Source organism: Takifugu flavidus, chromosome 8 (assembly GCF_003711565.1).
Source record: "Takifugu flavidus isolate HTHZ2018 chromosome 8, ASM371156v2, whole genome shotgun sequence".
Classification (NCBI taxonomy): Eukaryota; Metazoa; Chordata; class Actinopteri; order Tetraodontiformes; family Tetraodontidae; genus Takifugu; species Takifugu flavidus.
In genome coordinates, this window is record NC_079527.1 from 4,898,927 (window position 1) to 4,916,519 (window position 17,593).

At 45.3% G+C, this 17,593-nt stretch overlaps 1 protein-coding gene across 2 annotated transcripts in view; it reads left to right on the forward strand.

The window, feature by feature from the left end:
* The window catches only part of LOC130529558 (helicase ARIP4-like), a 61,592-nt gene that overhangs the window by 17,739 nt on the left and 26,260 nt on the right, over positions 1–17,593 (forward strand). Inside the window, exon 1 of one of the 2 annotated variants that reach the window (XM_057039922.1) lies at positions 14,921–15,018. The exons of the other annotated variant lie outside the window; for it this stretch is intronic. Coding sequence (XP_056895902.1) covers positions 14,943–15,018 — 76 coding nt within the window. The 5' untranslated portion in view covers positions 14,921–14,942. Of the gene's footprint in view, positions 1–14,920; positions 15,019–17,593 lie in introns of those variants that run through there. 2 annotated transcript variants of the gene reach the window in all.

Here is a 17,593-nt window from a genome sequence, read left to right on the forward strand (position 1 = left end):
GAGGAGAGGAGAGGAAACCATGACCCAGTGGGGTGACAGAGGCCTGTCAGGTGATCATGTTTCTGGACCCCGGCAGCCTTGGCCTATAACAGCATAACTAAGATGTTAACCTAATGATTAGACGACCCCCTAAGTATGATAATCTGTCTGTCTATGATAGTAACTGGAACTACAGGGTTGTGTGCATGTTTTGTTTGTCTGGTCTAGCGATGCATCTATCGAGGGTAATATATCTCAGTGACCATGAGCAGTCTCAGACCGCGTCAGAATTCATAGTGTCAGAACTCTATAAGTAAAAAAAAGAAAAAGAAAACCATGGCTGCTGTTCATTAGTCTATTTCTGCTGCTCTGTTTTCCTGGAGTCCAACCACATTAACCCTGCTCCCAGAGCTGAAGCTCACCTGGTGACCTGGTGACCTGCAATCAGTCATTCCTCTGCTTCTCCTTCCACCCAGGATTTATAAATGTTGTCAATTCAGGCACCAGGTGACCTTTTGGAGCTGTCTTCCTAGATGAAGCAGTTCCGGCATCTTTGGGAAAACTGAAGGTTTCCTGGCAACAGAAATGTTGAATTTCATACGTTTCATGTTAAACAACACTGTCAATGATCAGATCTTCGGAGTTCTCCTCCTGACAAGGAGAATTGGGAAGCGTTTCAAGTGTGGAACAGGTTCAGGTTGGAACACGTCCCTTATGATTCAAGGAACTTGAATTAAATAAACCATAGAATGGAAACTGTATACGTCTCACCTCTTTTTTGAATGTCCTCACCCAGATGAGCCCAGCCTTACATGTTCTGGCATTGAAAACAAGACTTCTGAGCAGATCCTGATCAAATCTGGATTTTGAATATGCATCCCATGATAATTTATTACAATTTGACTTGTACGTTGATGTATATATTTTTATTCAGGCATGTCTGATGACTGAAATGGGAAGTAGAGGTCTATTGTCATTTCAAATCAACTGTAGAAAATAATACAAAATACTTTTTTAAAACACGTGTGGAATATCAGTTATCAACTTCAACTCAACTCAACTTTACTGATCCCTTTGGGGAATTTAAAAATCCCAGCGGCATATTAGAAAGAGTAGCAAGCAGATAGAAAGAGAAACAGGAAGCACAGAAAATATGGTTAAGTTATTGCACTATGGATGAGAATGAGGTTACTGCACCAAATATATTGCACCAAGTGTCCATTTCTGTGTGTGCATGTGTCGCACAACTAAGTGTAAAATGGCTGCCCTCCTTCCCTACTGTCTTCTGCACTCTCTGTCCTCATACCGTATGTGTTCCTCCCCCCAAGTGAGGAGTTGTAGAGTGCGATGGCATGATGGACATGAGTTCTTGAGCCTGTTGGTCCGACACTTGGGAGGGAGCAGGCTTTCAATGAACAGGTCCTCTGGTTGCTGATGAGGGTGTGCAGGGGGTGGCTGGCATTGTCCATAATACCCAGCAGTTGTCCAGAGTCTTCCTCTCTGCCACCTTCACCAGGGAGTCCAGCTTCATGCCGACCACAGAGGTAGGCACCAGGTGGCTGGTGTGTGTTGTCCAGTCCAGTTTATTGTCCAGCCACAGCCCGATATGACCTAGTTGGAACTATTCACTTCAACTATTATTGTAAAATCAAGTATATGGTGTAAATGGTGCTCAAGCAAGAGTCTCTACTGACGTTTACCTGCAGTGAGGCATAGCAGCCAAGAGGGGGCGCTGAGTGAATAAGATGAAGCTCTGCTGGGTGTTTCTGCTGCGTGAGCCACAAAAACTGAACCAACTCAGCTACTGATCATATTATCTAGACAGAAACATGACGTGGCATTCTCAAAATACAATATTTTAGCCTTACTTTAAAAAAAAAAAACTTTAATGTTGAAAAAGACACGTGGTGCAGCTTCTCCAGCGTCAGGCTCTTCTCAGTGACGTCACCGACGTCAACAAAGGCGTCTACATATTGAAACACACCTGCAGCCCGTCCATATATTTCTCAGATTTCAATTTTAAACAAACTCAAAACACATGTTTTTCCATCCCATTTTACCTGTTTTCTGTCAGTGCACCAAAACAACGGTTGGTCATATTTCACATGTGGAGGAAACGGGGGGGAAACAGAGAGAGGAGCAACTGCATACACCCATGTCAACCAGCTGTTCCAGAAAGATCCGTTCTGTCACTAAAGAACCGGAACAATTATCAGACCCGTGACTGTTCTGCTTTTAAAAAGCCTTCAGTGGCGTGTGAGATTTAGCCTACTTCTAAAAGAAAAAGGAATATATAAGAGGGATTTTAGGCCAAACATAATCATGAGATTATTTGATATGTTTCATTTTGGCTGAATTGCCTACATTTAATGTCCTTTTATAAATATTTGAGTGCCGTGCTTGTTTATCTTTTTTATTATTATTTTGATGGCACGCATTTGTACGGATTTTGTGCTTTTAGGTCACAGTTGCGGCTGCCGGTGCCTTTCCGGAACTTTCGTAATGGTATTTTGTGCAGCGCGCACGCAGCCTGGGACCAACGGGGGCGACCCTCCTCTTCCAGCCACGAACCGATGAATGAGTGGAGGCGGCCGGCTCGGGAATCGCATCTCATGAGCCCCATTCAGGAGAAAAAACAAACCCCCAAACAAGAAACCCCGCACGCGTTTTAACCGCAGCGGCTCAGAGAGGGACGGAAGGTGAGCGGCGAGCATCTGCTCGGAAACGGCGACTTTTTGTGTTGGAGCATGTGTTTGTCTGCGGCGCGCAGCCGCGATGACGCACCCAGACAAAAGAGGAGCGCGGAGCGGCCGCGCACCTCCGCTTCCTCCTGTCTGCAGTGCTGTTGCAGCCTCCTTCTGTTATGAAACAAGCGAGCACACTCCTCTGCCCCTTTGGTTTTCTGTTAATTGCACATGCTTTGACCCCGGCGAGGATGGAGCCGGAACAAAGCTGATACATCTGCGGGGTTAAAGAGTCTCGCTCAAACGAGAGCCTCTCTCTCTCTTCCCCTCTCTCTTTTTTTTTTTGGCAGAGTTACCTAACAGTTAGGCTAGGAGGGCAAACCGAAAGCAAGTGGCTTATGTAAAGAGTTATGTAAATTGGGCCGGGTTAGGTGTTTGACACTTTCATAATCGCCACAGCGAGATCTGATCCGCTCTGCTTTCTGATCATAAAGTAGCTGGAACTTGCCAGACTGGATGAAAGACGAGTGGAGCCCAAAGGTCAAAGTCGGGGTCAGACCTCAGTCAGCAGCAAACTCGGTGCCGTGTCAGCTTGTGTTTGAGAGGTCGCGCACAGGTATGTGGAAGGAGCTCCGAGCTGTTGTTTGTGCTTGAGCTGCTTGGAATGTGGCAGCAGGCTGCAGGAGCAGTTGGGACAAAAGACAAAACCACTGGGAGAGAAGCTCCAGGCCCAGCCTCTTTAGGGTGCATACACAAACATTTGACCGGAGCACCCAGTTAAAGGCCGACATATGCTTGAGGAAGCAACCAGGCAACAAGTAGCGGCATAATAGTGCAGAGATGCGATCCTGCTGCAGCCTGGAAAGAAAAGATCAAAGCAAAAAAACACAAAGCTGTTCCCAGCAGGGGGAGTGTCTGGATCTTTGGAGTATCTGTGAATTTAAGTCAGAGTTTGCGTGACTTGCTCTCTCCTAAGTGCTTTATGTAACTTTAGTTCTGCCACAGTAGCTATGGAAGTAGTGGATGATTATTCCGTTGCCTTATCGTGTTTTCAGAGCGCAATCAGAAGGATGTTAGATTTTATGTTCCGCGCGCTCCTATCAAAGCAGTAAGGTTTGATAAGTCGTCCGAGGACAATGGCGAAGGTGATCCGGTGAAACTCTTAAAGTCAACAACGCTTTCCACCGCGACGCAGCAGGTCACTGTCTCTCTTTTATTGTGGTTAGCAATGCTAATAGCTATCCGCGTGGCCTTGAGCCGCTCTCCTCAAAGGCTGTCATGGTGGAGGGTTTATTGGCCCGAAACATCAATATTTGCCATCAGGGGTCTGGATGCAGCCTGGTTTCATCACATACTGAGAACTGATCTAGTAGACAACCATTGTTTTAGCCAATCTGGCAGGTTTTTGTTAGAAATGGGGCTTTTCAGAGCGTGCAGATACTGAAACATTGACTTAAGGGCCCTTCCAGACATACTGGTACTGATATTTCTGTTTTATTGTGATTTTCTCCGATTGAAGAGTTTTGAACTAGGAAAGCCCATCTCCTGTACAGGTAAATACAATAGATTTTAAAATGTTGTACATTGATGAATAATTATTTAGCACTGAAAAAGCAGCACCACCGCAGATTTATTGCCTCCACCAAGGAGGTTATGAGTTTGCCGGCATTTAACTTGGTTTGACTGCTAGCAAAATAACTCAAATTTGAATGAGATTTACTGGAAATGTTGATAATGGGGCAAGAAACAGATGATTACATTTTAGGGATGTCCTGGATTACTATTTGGATCCATGAATGGTTTTGAAGGATTCTTTATCTTTGCGAGCTAAGGCCATTTTCAGCATATGTGTCTATAACTCCACAATATTATATATGTGGAGTGTACATAGAATACTCCACATATAGGTCCTTCTCCCTGCCCTATTGCCCACATTGGGGTGCGCTGAGGCTGCTGACCCCGGTGTCAGAGGAGCTGCCCTTCAGTCTGACGTACTGTGGTCTTCCCGTGAGGCCAGCAGGTGGGGTTCCAGCCATTTTATCTCCCAGTAGGGGGCCTGAAAGGTTTTTAAGGTGCCCAGTGTAGCAGAGACTGGATGGCCTCGACCCAGACCTCCTCCTTGTAGAAGAACAGCTTCAAGGAAGCAAAAAAGGGGGGGATGCTGACATTGTCCTGTGTGATGACAGGCCGTGGGTGTGCTGTAGCTGGGGGAGGCAGGGGGCTGTTTGCTAAGGCAGCTGAAGTCTGGTTGAACTGGTTTGCCCTCCCATCATCTCCCTTTGGGCGGAGCTGCTTTTCCTTTTTCTATCCCAGGCTTCCCTCTTGCTGTTTCCCGGGTTCTCCTCCAGTTTGTTTGCTCAAAGATTCCTCTGCTTCCCTTCAGTCAGAACGCTCTTACGTTCTGCTCAATCTGCATCTTTGGACGCTCTCTTTGCTGAGTGGGTCCGTAATGTTACAGTTGTGTTGGGGTCGTGTCCAAGCAGAGGCTGTCTGTGGGGTTCAGGCTGTGATTTCAGAGCCGTCCCTGAGGGATTCCACTGCTTCAGGGGACATTTCCTAAAGGATTTGTATTCAATACATGTGCATTTCCCCAGCGGAGGTACAAAGGGATGGTCCTAAGTATCGCGTCCCTTGCTCTGGCATACACTGCTGCTATTCTGTTTTTTCCCCACAAAAACCCCATCATTTTGATATTCTTTCCAATTTTTGACAATCAATAACTAAGAAACCGACATCACCAGTGGGAGGTCCATTTTTCTAACATTTCTAACAAGACTTCCCCTTTCTCCTCGCTTACCCTCCATAGCACCATGTGGTTTCTTCCATTTTGAGTATGATTTTTTTTTTTAAACCGCAAAGAGGAAATCGAGTCATTATATAGAGGAGGGAAGAGTTGCTTCCTGCTATCAATACCCAACATGTCATCCAGCGGCAGAGCATTCAGGTCGGCTGTTATGGATTTCTTTCTGTGGGACTGCTGCTCAGAGCCTGGAGAAGATTGCATGTGAAGTGCCTTTGGTTGAGTTTAGTGTTTTGCAACCAAGATATGTAGATTTAAGTCTTCTGTCTCCTGCTTCTGCACCCTTGTTTGCTTTTTTTTGCCATTTTTGCCAAAGGGTCAAAGGGTTTTTGTTCCAACTCCTCTTTGGTAAAATGAGCTAAAGAGGGCAAGATGATTCCGGAACGTTCCGTCTCGGTTGTCTGTTCCTTTCTGCTGTGTCCAATCTGTTAAAGATCAGATATCAAGTGGAGCACAGCACTCAGGTGTAACCTAAGAGTAGACGAACACCCCCGTCTTTCAGTTAAGAGTTTGGATTTAAATGTTCCCAGTTAGTATTAATAATGCTACTTTTTATTTTGTTATGTAGTTTCATCACGGACGTCCTACAATCAGGATGATGATATTTGAACTAGTTCACCATTATGTCATCTGTCTTTTTACTTAGCTACCCTTTATGGGCCTTTCTGACCTGAGATTGTGTCTGCGTTTGCAACAGTCCTCTCACGGTGTCCCTGTCTTCCTCCTCATCTCTTGCATCACTCCTCCCGACTGTTACCGCCGCACAGCTCAGCAGGCGGCTGAGTGCAGGAACAGCACGCTCAGAACAGCGCAGACGCGTCTGAGGGCTGGAGGGAGGAAGAAAAGCGGGCGCTCCAGGTGGGTCGCTGCCATTTCCCCCCCTCATGGTTTAGGGAGGAAGTGTTAGCTGTTGTGTAACGTCACTGTTGACAATTTTGATGTTTGAATCGACAATGATGGCAGTCAAGCACGCGCCTGCGGGCCCCCTACCCAAATGTCAATGAAGTGTATTTGTTTACTCATTTTACAGCCCATCCGTGAAATTGACTGTGAACTATACACACACAGAGGCCTGGAGCAGGTTTGGGCCTGGCATGTCCTGCTTTTGCATGAAGATGTTCGTGCGTTATAGAAGCCAGGACAGTGAGCAAGAAAGAAAACGGTCAATAACAGCGCCGACACAAAAACCGCCATTGTTGCAATATTAGTAACGGTTATCAGCGTTCGGCTGGACAAACTGGGACTGACATCCGTGCCAAGGAGCGACATGTGAAAAGAGGCCACCTCTCCTTTAAAGTGCTTAAATCCAGCGGTGGCGGGTTGCCGGGCGCCGCCTCTCCTCTTTTAATTTCACCTTTATTTCAGCTTTAAATATCATGAGCCATGCAGATCCCCTGCTACCTGAGCTGAGTGTGTTTGTTGCACGGACGGGTGATGCACTCAGCAGCTCTTTTGGAGAAACAACAGTTTCTAAGCAATGACTTTGTTGTTCCCTGTGCAACCGAGAGATTAGAGAAGTTATCTGAGGGCACATTTATGTAGATGAGCGTTACCGAGGGCTACGTGTGGGTTCTTAGAAGGGACTGACTGATATGATTGCCTGTTTGCCCTAAGACTGTTTTTTTTTCCTTTATTCCTTTATGTGATGGTTCCACTAAGCAGACGTCGCCTGTAGGGCCTCGTCGTGCGGAGAATATGTAATCTTTTAATGATTTAACATTGAGTTTTCAATTAAGCCTCTAACTCCAAGTCAGAACATTTTACAAATAAGCTCAACGGTGTTTGGATTTCAGGCTTAATGGCAGATGTTTCCAAGAATGGGTCATAACGTGTCTTTCACTGAAGCCTTTGATTTTCTGTCTTGGAGAAGACTAACTCTGCATATTGTCTGCAGTGGGGAACTTTTCAGACGCTTTTACTGTCATCTACGGTCATAAAATATTTAATGGACGTGAGCGTTCAGACAGTTTACTCAGCACTTAGATGAAGCTCCTTTGGCAGCGGCTCCAGCCTCCAGTCTCCTCGGCTGTGATGTCACAGGCTTGGTGGAAAATTGTTCTCAGGTCTTGGTAGAGGTGATTTAGTTAAGTTTTATTCCCCGGGAGGTGATCCGGTTCTTCCATTTCAGAACGACGGCGTTCTTTGGAAGCCCCAGTGCTGATCTAGGCCACGATTGGGTCCCGAATCTGAGCTCTGGAGGCAGTTCCTTGGAACTCGTGGCCCAAAGTGGGAGAATTATTCATGAAAAATATTAGATCTACAGTAATATTATATTAGCTGACTTCAGTGGAAATAATCTATTCATGATGATTTGAAGAGTTTCTTTCTGTGTTGGTTCACGCCCCATTCTTAGATGTCGAAAATGCCGGATAATCTTGAGAGGAGATAAGAGTTAGGGTCAGATTAATACAAGATTTGCTAATTTTTTCATATAAGAATAATCTAAAAATTAGATAAGATTAAGTGTTTTAAGACAGGTCCTTGTGTTGGTTAAAGGTCATTAAAGGCTCACCTAAAGGTTAAAATTAGACGACTACCTGTGTCACGGGCCCTCACGTGAAATACTAAGTAACTAGAAACAGCCGAGCAGCATCAGACAGATGGTGCTTTGATGGTTGATGGGTATTTTCTGACGGAGACGTCCACATGTGACCCCTTAAAGAAACTCGGTGAACCCTCTAATCCCACTCTGATTGGTTGGAGAGCAGCCAGCAGCAGCCAATTATGGGAAGTGATCCCACCCTTTTCCTGCGTGTTGACCCACATGGACTCAGTAGGAGTTCGTGAATGACAGCCCTGTACCCACAACGCCCCAAAAGTTCTGCTGTTCTAACTGACTGTTACATTAAACAGGTTTTTTTTAAATGCAAGTAAAGACATTTTGTAAATGGAAAATAATTGGAGTACAGCAACCTTGAAAAGAAATGATCATTTCAACGTGTATCCCGTGCTGAAATGATGTAAATAAATAAATACACAGCCCCCGGTCCTCCAATGGTGGTTAGGGGACATTGACAGTACCGTACTTGACAAAAAGCTGCACAAGAGCTGCTCTCATCCAGCCTCTTCTGTGAAGGCCGAGGTGGCAGAGCTTGGTTCATTAGCGATTTTCATTAACGTTTTTCTGCATGTCGGTGTCAGCCATACGAGGTCACGGAGTCCTCGCAGGATTACATCATTTGATGTTATTTTTCTTTCCCTGAAGTTTCCGACAGAAAGATGCAGCATTCTGTCTCCGCTTTGGCTCCAAGATTTCAGTTGGAGTGTTTTTGGTGGCTAGGTTAACGGTCTCTGAGCAAAACTGGTGTGAAGGTGGGATTAGATGCGACGCAGGTTGGGTCGGAGGGTTTACCTGTGTAAAAATATCCCAGGCAAGACGTTGATGCGGTTTGATATTGTTCTCTGATCCGGATCCCAAGTATGTTCTTGGATCTGGGCCGGTGTAATCAATGCCACCTAATCCTGAGTGAACTGTATGTTCTGTAGCTATTTACAGAAGAAAGACAGAAGAAACAGGTGGTGCCTGTTAGAGCTCTGATATTACCTGTACACAGATGTTGGTCAACCCTCAGATGTGGCTTAAAGAATGGGTTTCATTAAATTATTCCACAATCTGAACATGTTAAAGTCTAATAGCAGTTCACACCCCCAGTTACAGGCTTCAGCATTGGTTCATTTCAGGTCATGGGAATTTTATATTTCTATTTTTATTATATTAAAAAAAATGTTTTGGGTTCTTAAACACCCCCGACCCCCCAAATCATTTAGCTCCTGCAGTGTTTGTAATGAGGCCCTTGAACACACAAGTGTGAGTGTGAGTGTGAGTGTTGTGTGTGTGTGTGCGCGCGCGCGTGTGCGCGTGCGTGTGTGTGTGTCAGAGAGAGGCAGACAGACATCTGTATTTATATCTTTTATAAAACCAGTTTTGGATCTGAGGCAGATTTTATCTCTTTAGAGGGGTGTCTGAGGACTAAATAAGGATGAAGAGCAAGAGAATGCATGTCAGATCAGAGTCTGTCTCTCTCTCTCTCTCTCTCTCTCTGTCTGTCTGTCTGTCTGTCTGTCTGTCTGTCTGTCTGTCTGTCTGTCTGTCTGTCTGTCTGTCTGTCTGTCTGTCTGTCTGTCTGTCCGTCCGTGTGCATCTCGGTATATGTCTTGTATAACTTTTCTAGTAAGCTTTACAGTGGCATTATTAGCCAGATATTATGTAAGGCAGCTTATGCAAGAAGCTGCCTTCTTACTGCTTCCTTATTTGTTTATTCTCTCTCTCTCTCTTTCTCTCTCTCTCTCTCTCTCTCTGTCTCTGTCTCTGTCTCTCTCTCTCTCTCTCTCTCTGTCTCTGCCTCTCTCTCTCTCTCTAGGTAAATACATGGTGTCATGGTGCTTATATAAATGTCCTTTAAATCTAAAGCATGAAATTTCCCTGCATTGGAAACTTGTGGAAAGTTTTCATAATGTAATTATATAAAAGTAGATTTTTTTTTAAATGGACTGTTTTGTGCTCATGTAGCTAAAGAGAGGCTTTGTTATTCCTGTGCTGTGCGTGCTTCTAACATGTGCACAGGTACACGGAATACTCACACATCAGCCATGTATCTTTCCTTTTGGCATATATTAATAAAGGACATGTACAGAGAGTGGACAAATGGAACCAAAGCTGCCAATTTAGCCCACAGAGATCGACAGGAAGGAAGAAAGATGCTGTTAATGTTAATGTTAACCTCAGATATCTGCGTGTTCCTGTGTGCTGGGGGTGGATTCCACATGTATGTTGTGACAGCATGCTGGTACAAGCTGTTGTCCCATTTCTTTACCCAGCAAAATTGAGGTTATCTTCCCCCTCCTCTTCCCGTAATGTTTTTTTAGGACAACAGGCAGACCAGACCTCTCCCCTCCCCCCTGCTCCTATACCACCACCCACCCACCCACTCTTTGCTCCCACATGTCCTCCTGTCTGTTAATGTCCCCATCATCCTCCATGCCTCTCTAATTTCTTTTTCTCGCCCCTTCGTGCTCCTAATGTTGCGCCCCCATCGCCACCCGGGCCCCGCCCATCCTCGCTGACTTGCTATGGCTCCTTGCGCCGCCGGCTGCGGCCCAAACTGAATGCTGCTCTTCTTAATGCATTGTTGGCTGAGTCAGACAGGCAGGGTGGGAACACATGCTGTGAGCTTATGTAAGGTAAGATGTTTGGGGTAGGTTGGGGGGGCGTCACACGAGAGAGGACCCTCCTTTTATTCAGGAGATTGACTGTTTAAGGACGAGGTTTTATATATAGCGACCTCTTTTTGTGCACGCTGGATCTGCAAAATTACAGGCGAACACAGTGTAGGTATGTTGGGTGATGTCATGATGGTTGCAGGTGATGGGGTGTAGTATAACTAAGACCAAATGGCCTTTTTTCCTGCCTTCTGAACTGTAATAGAGTCCGTATGTGTTGTTTATATGTTAATTTAGCCCCTTTGTGTTTTCAGATGATTATTTTGGCAGATTCTCATTAAAGTGTTGCTTTTTGCTTTGATGGTTGTTCAAATTAGCCGAATGTGCTAAAGGAAGGGTCGTGAGGTAGCGGTCTTCCATCGAGCGGTGCGGTTTGGAGCTGTCCACCTTCTGATTTAAACTTTTTATCAAAAGTTTACATGCATACCGAACTAACCAGTCTGCCCCAGGCCTCCAAACAAATGTGCCCCAAGTGACCCAGCCTCTGCCGAAGCCAGTGTTCACAGAGGTAGAAATATAAAGGTGACAGCAAACATGTGGGTTGAGGATCACTGGCATTGCCAAACCCTCATTGTCCCTCCACTGACTGCTGACTTCAAAGTTTCTCCAGTCGCTCCTGCGTGCGCACGGATGAGTTTAATTATTTACAGCCCTGGTTGAACCAAGGAACCAACATAAAGGCAGGGCTGGTACCACTAAAGGAGACGGGATCAATCGTAAAACCTTCCCCGGTTGACTGCATTAATGATGGAGTGGATGCCTTGTGAAGACTGAAGTGTTTATTCCTCCCTAAACTGTTTAATCTTGGATCGGTCAAGGCTGGTGCTGAAGGGCAGGGGGGATACCGGCACACCAACGCCCAGCAGCGTTTATCGGGAGGAAAGCCTCAGAAGAACCACAAAGAGAGCATTTTCAGTCATGCTGAGCAGTAAAAAGAGGCCGTATTTTAAAGCACTTAAATGATCTTCGGACATCCTCGACAGGATGAAATAACTCTGGGTTATCGCCGACCTGATGCGTTGGATTGCATTATACTGTATTCATCCAGGGACGTAAAGAGTAAAGTATGGAAAACCCCTGAGAAGAACATGTGTTGGAGCCTTTAAACATGCATTTAAGCTAAACTTATGTAACTGTACTTTTACAGACTGAATGGCCAACAGAAACAGCAGTTTGGGCTCCTTTTCCACAATATGCGTACAATTCTGTAAAGCTCCAGGGCAAAGAAACAAGCAGAAAAGTTATTATCGGTGGGGTTTTGTTTTACATGCGACTTCAATTTTTGGATGGTATAAACAAGCTGCATGTGTCTGCGGGGGATGCTGTGACCTAGTTTTGCCTCCGTGCAGTGGGTCAGGTTGCTTTTAGGGAGTTTTTTGTTTGATTTGAATGTGTCCTGGCATTCGCCGTTGACAAACATAACGTATATTATCTAATAATGTCAATTGCATTTTTGGGACTTGCACTTGATGCACCACATACGCAGGAAACACTGATGAACAGTGCCTCAGTAAGCCCAGGTTGCCAGGACCGTCATGTTATTTAAGTGACACCGATCCACTGACCTTATGTACCCCCCCACCTCTGCAGCACCAGCTGGTCTCAGGGTGTCACACTTCCTGGGTGACTCGTTTTAAACTCTTCCACAGCAAGATTAGCTTTCTAAACTGCGCGGAACTTAAAGAAACATTACACCGGCGAGGTTGTTTAGGTGGCTCAGTGTTCCAGCATGTAATATAGTAAGAGAGGGGAGGGGGGGGGGGTAATTAATAATTGATCGGCATGATGTTTTGTATAACTTTCTGTGCTGATGCGGATATTTTCTGGCTATACTAGCTCAGGGTTACATATTTGATTCAAAGAAGGACGCCACTGTTGAACGAACAGTCTTGAATGTCGTTGTTCTTTGCGAGACAAAATTTTTAATCGTTTATTTCCACTGTCTTATGTGTCTAGAATACATGGGTTGGGATTAAGTTAGCCTGGCATTTAGTATGCTATAAGATGAGCAATATGGGTACTGCGATGATGCTGGACGAGGAAGAGGACTGCCTGTTCTGGAAGAGCGGCGGGGCTCGAGATGTTTGCTGAAAGCCCAGATGCACTTCACTGGAAAGGGAAAATTAGGTTTAAAAGAGTTTCCAGAAATCGGAACATTCAAGAGCATTCAAGATCTGCAATCAGTACATGTGGAAACCGTGTCGCCTGCAGTTATAGAACCACAAACATGTCTTTCGCGGGACGTATGCCCTACCCAAACCACAACTCACATCCTGTCAGCTAGCTGCTTTTTTTTTAGCAGCCTGTGGTTGGAAACATTGGATGTGCTCTGCTGCAGCGGTGTTTGTCGCTGCGCGGTCAGAGGGCTCCGCAATCCTCCAGATGATTTTAAGGGGGCTTTACAGGAAGCGTGCAGTTTTATTCCCTTTCCCCGAGCATTAGTGGAATAAAATGACAGGATGATGAATTGGCTCTAAAACAAAGCTGTAATCCTTTTAGTTGAACATCGGTGCCCAAGCAGCCAGGTGCTTGGTTACCTGGTTTCACCGCGCAGTTAATAAAGTCTAGCTTAGTTGGATTTAGGAGGGATGGGTCTGCCCTTTTGAGCCAACAGTTCCACCCCCCCGAGGCTACCCGTTGTGTAATCTGCCTCATAATGTTATGCAAGGTGAATTGGCAGCTGGTCAAACCTTTGTGTGGATCTGTGATTAGGTCATGTTACCGTCCTAAACACACACAGAAACCCACAACTGTCCCACAGGACTGTCTCCAAATAAGTATTCCAACCTTGTCAATTTAGCATGGCAAGCTTGGCGTACTGGAAGACTGAAGTCCGAACTGGGAATCCCTGCAGTCTGTGCTGTTTCTCTGTATCACCACTAGTGTGGACATTTGTCCTCTATGTAGATCAGTGCAAGCAAAGAGAGACTGCTGGATTTACTAATGCAAAGTCAGCAGATAGGATTTTTAGGCCTTGTTTATACCCATATATTCTGACTTAAACAGTTCAACATCTGACACAAGGATCGGCCTCTAGGTGGTGAAATGAGTAGCTGTTTTAAACTGTCAATACTTCCTGTTTTAATTCTGCCAAGGAAGTTATGTAATGGTGGTCATTCATCTGTATGTCTGTCTCAAAAATTCTGAATTGATTTGAATGTCTAGAATGTCTAGAAAGCCAAGCGGCTTTGACCATTCCTTTGGCACGGAACCCCCCCTTAATTGGAAGAAACCTTCAGCAGGATCAGACGCATGTGGAGAGACTCACCTGCTGATGACCTGCTGGACAGAAAAGGAAGAGAAGGGGGAGGACAGAGGACAGAATAGACATAAGTCATGCAAATACATTAATTTTAATAAGCTCTTGATACTGTCAGAGATCAACAGGTCAGTGGATGGCTATGAGGTCAGCGATTCCTCCATTATGTAACCTTATGTTATTTAACTTATGAGCCTTCATGCTTATCTACTATCTGCTGCTGGATTTGTCCCACTCGGATGCAGAGGAAAGCCTGTCACCTATGCAAGTGACAATTCCTTAAAAGCACTGTAGAGACTCATAGGAGCTCTTCGGCACTCTCATCCTGCACCTGTTTGTGCCACACGACCCCCCCGTCCATCTGCTCTGTTGCTCAGACTTTTGGCTGAGGGTCTTTCTGTCCCACCCCCTCATTAAGACCCTTGTGTTTCCCCTTTTATGGGCTTTTGGATGTGATAAAAGGGATAATTCCCTCCTTATCTCTCAGCAGAGAGGTTGGTGAAGGTTCTCAGGTCTTAACAGAATTGAACCCAATAAATCAGGAGGAAATGAGGGCTTAGTTTAACCCATAAACCAGCAGCAAAGCCTCCACCATCCCCCTGTAGTGCCATTCTAGCGTCCGTTAGCTAATGTATTTCAACCCAGCTTCCATTCAGCGTAGGCAGGGCAGTTTTGGCTAGCTGCTAACGCATTCACATTCATCGTTGCATGTGTTGGGGGGGATTTACTTCCTGTGATAAGTGTGCATTCATGGTCCTCTCTTTTTTTTCAGCAGAAATGGCATCTGCTTTTTATTCAGCCTCCCCCGGAAGATCTCCACTCTCTTCTTTGATTCTGTGTTTTGCCCCCATCTTTTTGCCTCTGAAAAATGTCCAGACAGATGGCAAAAGTTGACAGTAAAGATGTTGCACTGTGTGGGCTCCTTCATCCGATCACCTGCGGCCTCTGTTCTCCCCCTCAGACGGGGCCATGCCAACGTAGCGCCGGCGTGCCGGTCAGGATGTCGGGAGTGGAGCAGGAGATGACGGAAGCGGGAGGGATCTACGACAGCGGTGGGGATGAAGAGGCGACATCTGGTGCGTCAAATGGTGGCACTTTAATCACCCCTGACTGTGGCAGCATCGAGGTAAAGCTGTCAGAGATTCTGAACGATGGCGTCGCTGTCACCACGTCTCCAGCATTCAAACTTTTACTTTATGTGCGGGGATTCACCTTATTTTCTCAGTCTTTGGACAGTAATACGGATGATGGTGTCTCAAGTTTTAGGGCAACCGCAGCTTCTTAATTTAACAAGCTTTTTGAAGCATGACCCTTGGATATTCTTCTGCCTGGAATTCCCACTTTTAGGTGTTTTTTAGTATCCGATCACACTCCAGCAGTACATTGTCCCATCCCATATAATCATATCACATCGTGGTAAAAAATAAAACCCACTTCATTTGATAATTATTAACATGTTTTTTCGTTTTTCTTGAGCACTACATCCCTTTTGGGGTCAAGGGGAGGGTGCTGGAGCCTATCGTATCTACATGTTGGTGAAGCCAGGGTACACCCCTGAACCCAAGAACCCTCCACTTCTCAGCCCTGTCCCCTACAGCCTGAGCTCCCCCCCCCCCATTTTTAATTTGTGTTGCTTAAAATGCAAAGGCGATTTTTCCCCCTTTATGCAGAATATAGTTACCGGTATGCTAATTCCAAAATGCTGCCAAATGAAGCCGAAGTAGCTTCTTCCAAGAGAAATCCTGCACGATGCCTGGCATCATTCTAAAACAGACACATGTGGATATGTACAGCTTCTATTTCCTCGGCTGTCTGTAGAATTACAGTAATGCTGCCTGGAAAAGCAAACGATGAAGTGGCGCCATTGTCCATATGTGAGGCCAGACAGCTATCAAGATCAGCCCGGGGCCGGCTCTTCTTTCAAAGGAAGCCAACTCTCCTCCTCATTTCTTCTGCTGCCAGCACACGTTGCATAACCCAGTGAATCATCTATTAGTTCTGTTCGCTGCCAAGTTCTCTTTTGGCGCGGCAGGGCGTCATATATCCCTGGCAGAACGTCTGCGTGTAGGAGGCAAGGTTTGAGTTTTGGTTGAATAACTTCTGTGGCGTCGCTCTTCACCGCGACCGTGTTGTGAGAACAGGGCGAAAGTTTTTATGCTGTTGGCGAGAGGGGCGGTTTGATATGTCGGATCTAAACGATACAAGCCGAATTTTGAATGATGGGATGAAAGAATTTTCAGGCCGCACCCGGTAGATAACGTCATACTGTCTGAATGTGACTTGCACAGTTTGCCAATAAATATGAGGTAAAACAAGTAAAGTAGAGCTTAAATACGTCAATTAAAAAAAAAAGTCTTATCTTTCATTTAAGGGATTTCACAAAAAATATGTAGCCTGAATCTCTATTTTTAAAAGTTTCCAGCTGTTTTTCAGAGTCGACACGGTCATCAAACACCTTTGGTTGGGCTAAAAATAGTCTGATTCTAAAACTGGGCAGACCTCTTACACAACAAATGCCATCTAGAATTACAAGAAACGCCTGAAATGAGATCCTCATCTTATTTTCTTTCATCATAAGATCCCATTTTTATTAAGTTTCAATTTAAATCTTTTGTAATACGTGCTAAACCAAGACGCTTCATGTGCTGGTGTCACGTGCGCTATTTTTCAGCCACCTGAGTCATGATTGAATAACTGTCATATATAAGATGCTGCGACATTTGTTCCCTGGCTCCTGAACCAGTGATCAACACACAAGAGCGCTCTCGGTTCTGGTGTAAAAATTACGTGAACATCTCTCAAGGTGTAAGGGGGATGCTAAAGCTCCTGTTGCCACGAAACTGGATGAAACATTTCCATGAATAGAAATTGAGACGAATTGAGACGAAATTGCTGGTAATTTAGGCAAACCCAGCATGTCGAGGTCAGCTTTGATTCAAATCCCTCTTTAACGCTTTGGATCTGTGCTGTCTTATACCGGATGTGGCCGAAACACCCACTTTAGCCCCTTTGGCGTCAAAATTAGTGTGCGATTAGTTTGTGATTAGTGTGTGCATGTGGCTTTTTAAAAACATGGGTAATCTAATAACAGGTGACTGACTCCATTCCCACGGCCATTAGACCTGGAGTTTGTTCTTCTGGTGTATCGCTACAGGTGCATGGAAGTTAGCAGGAGCGTTGCCGTTCAATACAAACAAACTCAGACTCAACAATGGTCGAACGCTGCTTGAACAGGGACGGAAGAGGCTTTTGGCCAAGACGGCTTTTTACGGTGACGTGTTGTCATCACCGGATGAGGGTCAGAAATTAGGGTGTATTGCAGGGTCATTTGACCTGAGAGTGTATGCTGATTACACTCCTTCCTGCTAACTAAAAAAGCAAGATGTTGGCAGGTTTAAGCAGGTTTTTTGTCCAATGGGGAAGTCTAATCGAGTCTGTACCCCTGTGGTCAATGTTTGAGAGGCAGCAATACACCCGTCTATATCAGGGCACCATTCGCTCACAAATGAATCAATGTAAATATTAACATTAAAGCGCTGCAAACAAAATGCATTGGAAAAAAAACATGAGCACACGTATCCTAAAAAAAAGGAAACCCTTGTGGGAGTGAGGGAGAAAATGGACACAGTGGTGGAGGGCTATTTGTCACAT